At 31.8% G+C, this 13,499-nt stretch overlaps 1 protein-coding gene across 5 annotated transcripts; it reads left to right on the top strand.

Moving 5' to 3' along the window:
* Positions 1–227: 227 nt before the first annotated feature.
* Positions 228–13,287, top strand: LOC138324951 (protein TonB-like). 5 transcript variants are annotated; one of them, XM_069270237.1, is made up of 18 exons: positions 228–466; positions 1,574–1,650; positions 1,846–1,998; positions 2,936–2,971; positions 3,576–3,599; positions 3,895–3,918; positions 4,608–4,631; positions 4,857–4,877; positions 5,310–5,345; positions 5,617–5,649; positions 8,194–8,256; positions 8,745–8,771; positions 9,587–9,658; positions 11,229–11,255; positions 11,730–11,750; positions 12,305–12,331; positions 13,026–13,052; positions 13,214–13,287. In XM_069270237.1, the coding sequence occupies exons 2-18, from the start codon at positions 1,617–1,619 to the stop codon at positions 13,270–13,272; spliced, it is 708 nt and encodes a 235-aa protein (XP_069126338.1). In that variant the 5' UTR covers positions 228–466; positions 1,574–1,616; the 3' UTR covers positions 13,273–13,287. The 5 variants fall into 5 exon arrangements, with proteins under 5 accessions (XP_069126338.1, XP_069126336.1, XP_069126337.1 ...); XM_069270235.1 differs by having other exon boundaries at positions 233–466; positions 8,739–8,771; XM_069270236.1 differs by lacking the exon at positions 2,936–2,971 and adding an exon at positions 3,269–3,301 and having other exon boundaries at positions 234–466; positions 8,739–8,771.
* Positions 13,288–13,499: the final 212 nt, after the last annotated feature.

Below are 13,499 nucleotides of genomic sequence, written 5' to 3' on the forward strand. Positions count from 1 at the left end.
CTTTAATTTCTATAGAGCATCGTGCCTTTCTAATTCAGAATGCAGTTGTTATCGTAAAGCTTTAGATTTTCTATTTACCCATTAGAGGGGAGCTAACTCCTATATATTACCCTATATATCAATGACATTGTCATATGAAGATAATATCTGTGATTTTAAAACAACACAAAGAACTACACGGTCGATACACCTGAAGTAATCATGATCGTTTAACAAAGGAGTTGTTTGTCTGCATGGGCATTGTAACTGATACTATCTTTATAATGTTATATTGGAATAGACACTGCCAATACTATAAAGACAGTATACCTGTTTGATTTACACCTGTGCGAAGGGACGATACATGTCAATATTGATATTTATGTGAGGTTTTTCGGATATTTTGTGGTTTTAAGAAAACTTGTCTACAAAGGAATTACAATGTCATTGATCCAGAACAGTTTTCTTAACCGACCGGGTTAAGATAGTAAGTATATCACTGACATATCAGAATATAATTAATACAACTTCATGTTATATTTATATAAATCCATGTCTGCTATCGCGCATTATGTAGTTTGTCTGCAAAGCTCTGGCATCTATATATACTCAAGTTTCAAAATGAAAGACAGTTTTAATGCTTAAATAAAGTAAAATAAATATTCATACATTTTTCACAGAGAGGAGTATTTAACGTCTAACGTACCAAATGAAAAGCCACTTAAAGTAGAGTCACTGCTAAATAGTTACATGTATGAATAACTGTCCATTATGGATGACATGTTTAAGTGTTGCCCTTTTAAAAAGTATATATCCAGGGTAGGAAAATTTTAATGAGGAAAATAAATAACTTTGTACAGTTAAACTATTTAAAGATGCTCCACCGCTTGACAAGAAAGCAAAAATCAATAAACATCATTTGAACAGATGATTGGTTGTTCAATTCGTGTATATATATGCCTAAATTTACACAACAAATATTTATGTAATAATTTTATTTACAGCCTTTGGTTACATGCCACATACAGTACTTCATTCCATATATTATATAGTGCCACGTAAAATTTTTTCGTGGATTGCAATTATTATTTTTCCATATATTAAACATTATAGTAAATTAGTAAGCTTACAAACTTTTCAATGGTGGTAATGTGTAAAGTAAGTAACTTTTGATAAACTGAAGAAAAATACTAAAGTCGTCTGCTCCTTTGGTTTTGATAGTGAAAAAATACCATTTGTCAGCGGGTGGAGCATCTTTCACGAAAATCATCATTATTTAGTGAATATTGATCAATTAATACCTTTATCATTCAGTGTTTGAAACAAGACTAGCGTATACACATTGTCACTACTATATATAAGTTTATAATGTGTGTCATGTGGTAGTATATACATACGGCTAGTATTTAATCGGTATCTTAGATAAAAAATGTTAAACAATATCTATGTATTCATATCACCGCTAGAAAATAGAACTGCGTGTTATTATATGGAGAGGGCTATATAGGATTTGCCTGCTGCCAAATCCAAGTGAAATCTTCTAGATTTAATACCGTATTTTTCGAAAGTGCAATTAAATTGAATATTTTGATAGGACCTACCACTACCGTGCATTTGAGATCTATTCGTAACGAAGGATGGGAAGCGGGAGCTCCAAGTCTGAAGAGAAAGGTAAATATTGAAAATACGACATTACAACTATACATCAATATTTCCCATCTACTATTTTCTCCAAATTGAATGTCAAAGTAAAAAAATAATGTAAATATATTATTCCACGAATAAGAAAATATGAGTGTTTTGTCATTATTCTCAATTATATTCAGATCAATATAATCTGAAACGAGGAGTTGATTTTACAAACAGTTGTTCAGGTTAAGCCTGTGGTGGTCGAGAAACCAAAATTCACATACAAAAAAACTATGCCAACACGGCCAGAAAGCTCTGCATCGGAGGACTCGACAAAGGAACCGGAAAAACCTAAAGGAACGCCCCCTCCTCCGGTGGTCAAGTGGGAAGGTGATTTCCGGTGTAGGGGCCTTGGTGATGGTAGATTTTAAGATGGTGAATAGTGTAGCTAAGGGAAACGTCAAAGCTAAAAATTTACTAATTATCATATGTTTCGTTAGCTTAGAGGTGAGAAAATGTTGGAAAAAGGCGGATAAAATTTTAGTTTAGCCTTAGCAGCTTCAACTAGTTCTGCGAAATCTCAAGAAGACATTAAGTGTTATTTTAAACCAAATGTTTACGGTGTCGGATGTGTTTAAATTGTTGGTAAAGGTATTTGTTATCACATAAATAGGAATAGAATTCAAAAACAGGTGGTGGTTTGTGTACAACTATTAATAACTTGTCAATTTTTATTAACTGTGAACTCTCTTTCGCCTCCTTTTTGCCGTCAATGTTAAAGAGAAGGCAGACGATTTATAAGTGGACTTTTTACCACTCGTCAAGTATTGTACATAGTCCATATCTGACTCGGTATGGGTCATTCTCTTTGTCTTTTTGGAATCTTAGCTACGTTTATTGTAAACCATAAGTTCATATGATTATGCTATGTCATGACATTTGTCTATATTTATTAATTTCCTGAAGGTTATTTGTAAGAAAATATATCGATTAATTATGTGATGTTTCATTTCAGAGTAAGATAATGCTATTGCAGTTTGGGTGTGATTAAGCAAATAAAAGTATTTTGAAATAAGGTCTGTAATATGTCGTAACAATTTTAATGATTAATCGTTTAAATAGGAGAGAAACAGCGTGAAATCCTTTCTTGATTTTGAAATATATTTGGGATAATCATGATGGAAACTGCAATTATAAGTTAATTAATTTAGTTCAATAATGTCGAACATTACTAGATGAAAGCACTGTTTCGAGAAAACAAAAAAGCCAAAATTATATTCATAAACTTCGTATCAAAACTACTGTTTTTATGTGTGTGTAGTTTCAGAAATTTTGGCACAACATGACCAAGAAGAAGAAGAAGGTGATTGTCCGCCATTTATTACATCATTGATATTCGTTTAGATTCAATAAGTATAAGTAGATACGTATTGATAAGTTCGTAAGTTTCCATTCTTAAATAATAGAACGTGTTGAGTTTTTTGTATTTTGAAATATATTTGGGATAATCATAATGGAAACAGCAATTATAAGTTAATTAATTTAATTCAATAATGTCGAACATTACTAGATGAAAGCAATGTTTCGAGAAAAGAAAAGAAAATATATTCATAAACTTCGCATTAAAACTACTGTTTTTTCATGTGTGTGTATGTTTCAGAAATTTTGGCACAACATGACCAAGAAGAAGAAGGTGATTGTCCGCCATTTATTACATCATTGATTATTCGTTTAGATTCAATAAGTATAAGTAGATACGTATTGACTTTAAGTTCGTAAAGTTTCATTCTTAAAAAATAAATGTCTGTGCTGTTTTTAATAGTGAGATTTTTTGTATTAAATTTCCAGTACAATTATTCATATTTCTTAAATTACCTAGCATATATTTTTCATCAGATGAGAGTACGCTTGATGCTGTATATGACTATGTGCTAAATTGTATTGATAAATGTCGTTTTGTGTTTTAGAACCAGAACGTGAACAATTTGTGGGTAAGTAGCCGGGTATAGTGGGATTTTGCAGGCATATTATATGCGGAAATGTAACAAAGATTGACATAATATCAATACGCTACTGTAAATCGCTTCATACAAATTTTCTCGAATTTATGTATTTGAAAATAATAAAAACACGAATTATTGTACATGAGTACACGAGAAAAGTAGTATATTGTATAATTGATTAGTTTTTTACGTATACAAGCAATTGATCGGGAGTTTATCAATCCACATACATTGTATGCATACTAAATCACAATTTAAAGGACTTTTCTTTTTTACACTTTAGCCCCAAGAGCAACCTTCCCTATCGGTAAGATGCTAGTTTTAGTTGTTATCTTTCGCTATTTTTTTTTTTTTTGTCATTTTTTTCTTAATTTGTGTAGATGATTATGTTGGTAGATGTCTCGTTTCGATATGGTGCCGTAAATATATCATATTTGATAAGTAAATGTTTTTTAATGTTTATTATTATTACATCGAAATCCAAATATACGCTCCATTATGTCATTGTGGTTGGAGGAAAAACTAAACCATTGATTGTATTGTTTTTAACAACTGTGATCTTCAATGATGGCATCCTTCTTATAATGCTTAATACGTTGCTTGTGCAAATATTTGTATGTTTTGGGAGACTGCTGTATTTTCTTGTTATTTAGACATGCCAATTACACTTTGCCAAATTCATAGCAATGACAAGAAATATATAAGTATTATGAATGATTTTTTTTCTGGTAGTCTAATCAAGTACATATATATACTGGACACAAGAAATAAAATGACAAACATTTTTAGAAAAAAAATATTGGATATGCAAATAAAAAGTGATGATGAACTGCTGTGCAGAATAAACAAATAAAAAGTAGTTGAACATTATGACATTTTACATTCACGATGAACGTACGTGTATTCTAATTGATTAATTTTACAAGGCGGTGTAGCGATAGACTTATGAACTACAATCTGCATGTAATCAGCAAATATTTTTATTATCATTTACAGGTATCGGTCCTTATGCGTCCCTAGGTAAGATTTTTAAAATAATTCTTTCATAAGATATCAAATATATCTTTTGGTCACTGAGAATTTATATTGTAGGAAGAATTTAACATTACACCATTTGATATTGTACGACTATAATTCCTGATTCCTCAGTTACTCTGCTTTTGTTAATCTCAATTACTACTTTGACCATTGAAGCAGATATTGTATTGTCATGTCTGTTGCATTGGTTTTTTCCTCCCACTTCAGGTAAACCACGTAAAAGACCAGGTGAGTCATAAAGGACAGATGCAAAATCTTCTATAATTGTCCTTGCATAATAAAAGTCTATTATTAGTAAAATTATATATGCCTTAGTAAATGCTGTCAAATTTCTTTAATTGAAATATTGATGCACTGTAAATATATCTCAGCAACATTTTACTTCTTAACTGCATATTGGTAAATTTGCTTATTTGAATATTTTTAGTTATCATTTTAACCTTATTAAAATCTGCTTCTTCTTGTGAAATTTCTATACAAAACTCGTTTCTTATGAATTTTGTAACTAAATGTTATAATGATTTATAATGCCATGATTTCCTTTCGAAAATGAATACAAAATTATAAGTATTTGTTTTCTTGTGTAAAGGCGGATTATGGAACAAAATTAATTAACATTTCCTGAAGCAAGAGTCTGATGCAAATGTCTTTGTATTCCAGAAACAAAACTGAAGAAGAGAAAAACTCCGAAACCAGGTATTTTTAAGCCAATATAAATCGGCAAAATTTTCATATAGATTTGTTTTGTGTGAACAGGGTTAATTACAATATCAGAAAGAATTAATTTTAAATCAGAATATTCCTATACCTTCTTCCTCTTCAAATTTCAACCAGTACGTCAAAACTGACATTTTGTGGTGGTCTAAACTGGGCGCTGTCGTGTGTGACGGTTATGTACGTTTAACATAGCGCTAGATTTTTCCATATTAATGAGGTTTTGTTGAGTGTTTATTTTTGATGATTTCAGAACCAAAAACTGTAGAAGAATTGTTGATGACCGGTAAGTTTACTAGTTATTCCCCTTTGCATGTACGTTTGTTTGTGACCTGACTGTCGCAGAAATTAATACTATACGTCAGTAATGAATTTAATGTCCCATGATAATTGTAAGGTACTACAGGGAAGTTGAAAATATCCTCGGTAATTGTTTTTCAGGATAATTGACACTTGCCTCAAAAGTTATTTTCCATTATTTCCGGTAAGGAATAATGTTTACCCGTTTACAAACATCTATTATTCAGTAAAACTCTCTCCCTTATGTACATGCACTTGGTTATAAGTCGTCGCCTAGGAAAAACGACCCGTACGTCTTTCTCACAAATGATGCATACTTAAAGACTATGAATCACTGAGTTCCTACTCAAACGAGTGTATCTATGCCAAGTTAAAGAGATACACAATGACAAGACTGAATTGTAAGCCTATTGTCTAAAGAAATTAGTTTCGAGTAATCGTGAAATAAAAAGTAAAAGTGCAATAGTGATAGTACTTGTAACATAACGCAGAACTACTATTAGAGTATATGTCAGTAAGAAATTAATCTACGGCGATTAATTAATTTAATCATGGTGATATTTCATCCAGAGAAACTGAAGAGTTTTAGATATAAATTTCCATGTCGTAATTTTCAAGATAGCAAAACCCTTTTTTCTGATATGAAAAAACATGTGCAAGTTAATTCAAAACAAAGTGATAAAAAAATTCCTCTAAAACCACGTACGTCACCAAGTACACACAGCATTGATATTATATAAGCTGTGTTATTACTGGCACCCACTCATCCCTGAACTACACGCTGTCAACATCGGATTCCTTATATAAACTGCACCAAATTATATTCCTTGGAAGATTGTACATTTTAGTTCATTAATACAAAGTAATACAAAATAATGACTAAATATTTGCTATATTGTAGAATATTTTAAGTACATTTTATTTGTATATTTTTAAACAAACTTACTGTTACATAACGGATTATGTTTTTGTTTACCTTGAAAGACGGCAATCACAAACTTTTTTTCTTAAATGCATTTTTGGACCGCGGTGGCCGAGTGATCACCACTTGGACGCGAGTTCGAATCCCATATGAAGCTGGTGCATTCAAAGTTTTGAAATTATATTAATCAAAATGGTATTACCACCTTTACTGTATTGTATATTCTTTACTTTTGACATTGTTTCAGATGACAGTATCTGCCTTAGCGACCACATTTGATCACCTCTTTATCTATTCCTCTTCCTTAGGTTGACAAATGACACTTTATCATACGTTTGAATAAAAACCACTTGGCTATATAGATACTTTTCCCTTGTTCATTAATTGGAGAGGTCGTTATAGACAGTTGTACAGTATATGAAATGTGTCGTTATAGTTACATTATATACTTCCCGGTTGTTTTATTAATCTGTTCTCAAGACACACGGTAAATCATTCCTCACACTCCTACGATCGTGGGCGTTGTCATGCCTTCATATGAAATAAATGCACACTGCATACTATCATATTATCAAGAGAACGGAAACAATATTGCAACATGGATGTTTACCTATAAATATTTTAACAACAACCCTATAAGGCATTTCACGTCATGATAATGGAATAAATTCTCTATATATATGTACATGTAGGTGTACCAGCTTACATAGTATGGCTAGATTGGTTGTACATATAAATGTATGTTTTTATTTGTTTCGGTGCCGTTATTGTTCATCCTTGGAATACCATCATGACTATAAACATTACATATTTATGGCTGTTGTATAACGGTTTATGGTACCGTAACGTCATTGCTGCTTTTTTTGTTCACAACATCCTTGATTAATTTCATATTTAATACATATACATTTTGTATATCGATAGAGGTCTTCCTTCTTTAAACTAACAGAGTAATTTCCTTTTTATAATGCCTTTTGCAAGTGAATTGATAATGGTGATCTAGTGGTTAAAATGTACCAATATTCCAATATATAATACCACGATCCTTCCATCTCTGGCCCGCGAGTTCGAATCCTAATTGGGCAGTTGCTGGTACTGACAGTAAGTCGGTGGGTTTTTTCCTGGTACTCCGGCTTTTCTCCTCCTTACCATGTTCAAAATGAAAAAGAATAACAATAGATAAGATTGAATTTAATTCAATTCGCAGTATTATTTACCTAAATGTTGTATTTCATTCTTCATATTAATTATGAATGATCATTCCTCTTTTATATTTCGAAAAAAATAGTATTTTAGCAAATGCGGTAAATATCGTACTTGTTTTTTGTAAGATACCATAACATTATCGAAGATTTCAAGATTTTATTTAGTTTTTTTATCAAATAGGAAATTTTATACAGGAAATAAAATTTAAAAAATAAAAATGGTCGAATTATCATGTTATGCATACATTTATCTATATCAATTTAACTTAACCCTTATGATTAAGTAACCATTATCTTTTATGTGTTCATGTTGAGTTCAATAAAGCTTGGTTTATATTTGTAAGTGAGGTTTAGCTTACGAATATACCAAATGATTGATTACTTTTTGTGTGAATGTTTATAGACTCTGAAGAGGAAGAGGATGAAGAGGAAGAAGTGGAGGAAGAAAGCAAGGAACTAGAGAACAGTAAGTATGTCAAATATATTATTGATGATGCTGTGGCATGTATATACAGAATAGAAAACAGTAGATATGACAACCGTATTATTGTGGGTGCTGTGTTATATATACTAGTGATAGAGTAAGATAGATTACCTATCTGAATACTTCTAATGTTTGAGGCCGCAGCATAATGATTAATATAATTTACCATTGGACAGTTGTACGATGTTCATTACAATGGGATTGATCAGCTCAATTCACATTAAGTACTGGAACGTATATTCTAACGGTCAGTGGAATGGATATTGAAGAAGCTATAGGTTGCACATAATAATTTTACGGATATACTTAGATAAACGAATGTAATATTCACGTTACACTAAGGGGGGATCTCGTGACTAATAAGGTGAGTTGAGATATGACATAATAATATAAATGACGTCTATAAACACAGTATACAGATAATACTTACTTTTTTCATTTTTTTCTCACAAACTCTTTTTCAGTTTCAGTTCCAAGACCAAAAACTAATCAGGCAGGTACGCCATCCATCTTTTGTACAATAAATCAGAACAATATATATTCTGTAATAGATCGGCTTCTTTCACGTTATATTCAAATATTTACAGTTTGCACTGACATAGACTCAATAACCATGCTTTCTAGTATTATCAGAGTATAATGGTAGCACAACACGCGCGCCGATTCTATTGTTACGGGAACAGTCGATGGCGTAGCAACGTGGGGTCATGACCCTACTTTTGGTGGGAACTTATGAATGACTCGATTCCAATCAGCTGTTCCATCGAATTCGTTGACGATGACAGGAGTGAAAAAATGGGTATTTGGGTATTTCAATTAACAAATATGCAACTGCCGGGAGAATAATTAATATTTATTTATGTGAAAAACTGTAAATATAAGGAATATATTTTTATTTTTTTGAGGTTATGAGGGCATAATGATAATGGAGGCCGTGTAAATTTTATGTAGCCCGGCTTCGCCGGGGTTACATAATTTACACGTGCTCCATTATCATTATAACCTCAACAAAATAAACATCTATTCCTTAATGCAACGATAATGACCTATGAAAACTAATACGCTTTCGAAAGTGTTTGTATGTCTGAAAAAATGACATAATGTTTTGTATAAGAAAATAAGCGTACACAGATTTTTTATTGGTAAATACATGGCATGTGTGATACTAGGATTGAAATATACGAAGTAAACAGCGTAAAACAGTGAATTAAAATAAGTCATATTCACGTCAATGTGAATATCAATATCGCACCATGTATCTTACTGATGTCATTATTCATACAAATTATTACTTATGCACTTCTTTTGGTAGAAACACGCGCCACGACTGTTATTACTGTGGTAAACAATGAAGATAACAGTGCTGATGATGACGATGATTCAGGTTGGTTATTTATGTTTATTTTGTATGTTTACATACAAATTCATTGTTCTTTTGACAATGTCACTTTATCATAATCAAACAGACCAGATGTCATGCATGAACAACATACATTTTACATGTGTTATGACCCATACAGTTATCGAGATGATTATCTGTATATATCATTTGCGTATGAATTCATCACGGTTTTAACGAATCTTCAATCTATTGCGACAAAATATCTTTAAAGCCACACTATACGTAACTATCAGCAAAAATTCAAGTTAAATTCGACTCCGATATTGTTAGTATTTGTAGTTGAGTTGAAATTAAGATATAGCAAAGAATATTTATAAATGGTTTTTTTAATAACTTTGGTACAGCAGTTGTTGAAAGTCGATACATGTAAACATGCCTTCATTTTAAACTGGTCGCCAGAAGTTACGATTATTGCCGAACGGAAGTCGGAAGGTTCATGACCCGTGTTTGGAAGAGTTCGGACAGACGTTACGTAGTTACGGTAGTCACATGACGTTCTCGGCAACAACGTTATACGGTCGGCTAACTTCGGCTTGTTTGACTAAGTGGAACCCACCTAGAGATGTTTAATATTTATTTGATTTTTATCAAAATATTTCTAATCATAATCGCTCATCTTGACTTCGATTTAGTCCTGTCTCTGCATGATTTACAACAGGATTTTTTTTCGACATTCTTCTAAATCACGAAAAAAATAGAAAGATACGGATATTGGGCCTTTAAGGTAGGTTTCGCCCAACCTAATAAATATTTTTGTAAAACAGATATACAAACAGAAGAAAAGACGAAACTACATATTTAACATACCTCAATTTAATTTCCTAATGCGTAAGAGGTTGAATAAACATGTCATGAATACAAAATTGGAGGAAATCCTTGTTTTATAAACGACGAATGACTGACTGGTTAGTATGCAAATGAAGCTGCGATGGTTTGGGTTGTCGAAGTTTCGCCCTTGTTGTGCACTAAAAATAAACATAACAAAATGGCTGAACGAAAGCGTGTGAAAAAATGGTATCTGAATCGGCAACAAAGAGGAGGAAATTGGAATGGAATCGATATGTTAGGGAATAAAAGTCAGAGGTGGTATGCTTCAAAAGTAGAGATAAAAGCCGCGTCTGATGCGGAGCTTGCCAGGATTCTGTTGGACTCGTGGTAGGACTTCAACACATGTTAGCGGAAACGCAAGTGTTGTAGATTATATGGAATGTGTAAACGATCATTACGCAGACGAACTCGATATAGTAGGTCTATGATCTCCGACATTTTGTTGCTAACTTTCGTTTGTTGATACAGCATCGTTTTGGACAAATTAACGTCTTTTTTCTATGTAAAACCTGACTTCCGTCTATTTTTAGAGGAGTATTTTCCTGGTCAAGTTGGACAACTGACCACCTATATTGTTCGCTGTATGTATTGAAAATGGTCCGAAGAATATACCTTTGTATAGGATAAATTCTATTTTCGTTGCCATTATATTTCATTTTGGCGAAACATACCTTTAAATCTTAACTTTCATTTTTATTTGTTTTTGCATTTGGTCATGTTTCAGATATCGAATTTGGCAGCCAATTTTCAGGTTAGTATAACACAGTATTGTGTTTCATATACAAAGCTTACGTAGGTCTTTACTCAGAAAATAATATTCATAATCGATAAGAAATTGGTCATTTGTACATTACATGTATGTATGAAGACTTTACACGAACGTTTAAGACTCTGCTTTCATTATATACATGTATTTATATTTTTATTATTTTTTTTTTCATTTATTATAACAGTTTCCCAAGTACTTTTTTTTATTGGAGACAAGCCCTGTAACGATATCCATCTATATCTAAACACATAATGTTTAATTGAAATCCTATGTTGATATTATATCTATGTACGATCCTTATTAATAGTTATAACAAAAGTAATGACTATAAAATACATTTTCTTCTTTAGTTCTAAAACATTCCAAGTTATCATCACCATGAAATATGACTCAATATGATATAAAATTTTATTTACCCAGTGTGACTGAAATACATTATGGCTCTGTCTGTTTCAGGATTAAATACGGTATACTCAGGTAGGTGAAACCATAAGATACAATGTATAGAAGTACAAACTTTCTAATAATGTAAGGATGGAAACGAAATGCGATGATTTCCAGATTATAACACTTCTTAAACTTCATGTATTCTAGTAATGCGTAATTTCTAGACATATTGTATTATACGTTGTCATTAACAAAGTATTTTGATGGATTTATAAAGTGAATGCCAAATATGTAAATGTATTAGTTGATTAATATGATTTTACGATCGATGTAATTTAAGGACAAGTCAAATCTTAGAATATGGAGGGAAGCCTGAAAATCCTGATAACAATGTCACCTAAATGAATGCTGAAAACACAAACGCGAAATCGAATTCAGAGACGTATATAGAGTCTATTTTGGGGAGAATTAATCACAACTCTATGTTATTTATATGATACAGCAAACATGTACATATTACATATTACATTTTAAACGACATTTTATGGGGGTTGGGGAATTTAAAGCAAAGTAAGCTTAAAATATCAGACAGAATATCGAGAAATATAGTAATATAATGATTTGTTACCATTTTTTGTTTGAAGGACCTGATGTCTTGTTTGTTGCACCAGGTACGTATGCATACTTTAAGATTAAGAATTTATTATGCATGCTTTATACTTACCTCTTCATCATGGATATTCTTAAAAAGACTTTTTAAATCTTCTACAATATGTTTTTACAATTCGACGGTAATCATACAATTCATTTCAGAATCTTAGAGTTAAATGCACACTAGGATTGAATTAGGGACGTTCGCAGTTAGTGGTACAGGTAGATATAGTACGGTGGTTGGAGATCCAAAAAATGACGATCGTAAAGTACGGACTACCTTCTATTATTCCCATCTATCGGTGATTATGACGTCACAAAAATCACTTCAAAAGGTGACGTAAAAATCATTGAAAGATGAGACCAATCGACAGCAATGCATTACTTTACCCACATCATTTTGGGATCTCGACGTATTAATATTCATCAATGCCACAAGACTTGTCATTTTAAGTACTAGTGATGTAATTAAGACTCAAACATGCGATAAAGAATCATTAAGATATTTCAAGTAAGTGCTTGGAATGTATCGACAATTATTCTTAATGAGGCCTACGACAGCAATTGAGACGCTCCCATATTTGTCAGATAATGATGTGGTTTAAACTAACTTATATAACATCAAGTATTTCTGATACAAGACTATTATTAAATACAATGTGAACTTCATCCATTCTTGTTAACTTAAAAGAATGATCAATATTTTAATTCCAGAAACAAATATGCCTTCGAAAGAAATAGGTAAGCTTACGCGAAATCTATGAGAATCGTGTTTCAAGATCTAAAGATATATTGCATTAGTAAATATAATTCATCGTGCATTGCAATTTTGAAAAAAAGTGATTTTTTAACGTCCATGATGTGTTTTGATATACGTAAAACATGTATCTTTATATTTACAGTTGACCAGGGAAAACATCAATACGCGTACGGTACGTATTTATTGCAAACCCGGCTTTGAACATTAACTCAAATATACAATTTACAAAAACAAAATAACGATTGCTTTATCTATGGGCGATAGTCTGCCCTTTAGGCCTTGGGAGCTTTCATTACATAAAATAACAATAACATTTTGATTGATAGCTACATAAAGCTTTAAAGTGAATAGTCGGGCAAAGAAAACCAGTCTAAATGCGTTCATTGGCCTTCCAAAAGTTCTCACATATTAATACGACGGTCAAGTTC

This window comes from Argopecten irradians, chromosome 6 (assembly GCF_041381155.1).
Source record: "Argopecten irradians isolate NY chromosome 6, Ai_NY, whole genome shotgun sequence".
In the NCBI taxonomy this organism is placed as follows: domain Eukaryota; kingdom Metazoa; phylum Mollusca; class Bivalvia; order Pectinida; family Pectinidae; genus Argopecten; species Argopecten irradians.

Bases quoted from the DNA above. Each gene is read 5' to 3' on its own strand.
- LOC138324951 (XM_069270235.1), top strand. From the start codon at position 1,617: ATGGGAAGCGGGAGCTCCAAGTCTGAAGAGAAAG. The intron at 5,346-5,616 runs GTATTTTTAAGC...TGATGATTTCAG, and splicing joins GAGAAAAACTCCGAAACCAG to AACCAAAAACTGTAGAAGAA. The intron at 9,659-11,228 runs GTTGGTTATTTA...GTCATGTTTCAG, and splicing joins TGATGATGACGATGATTCAG to ATATCGAATTTGGCAGCCAA.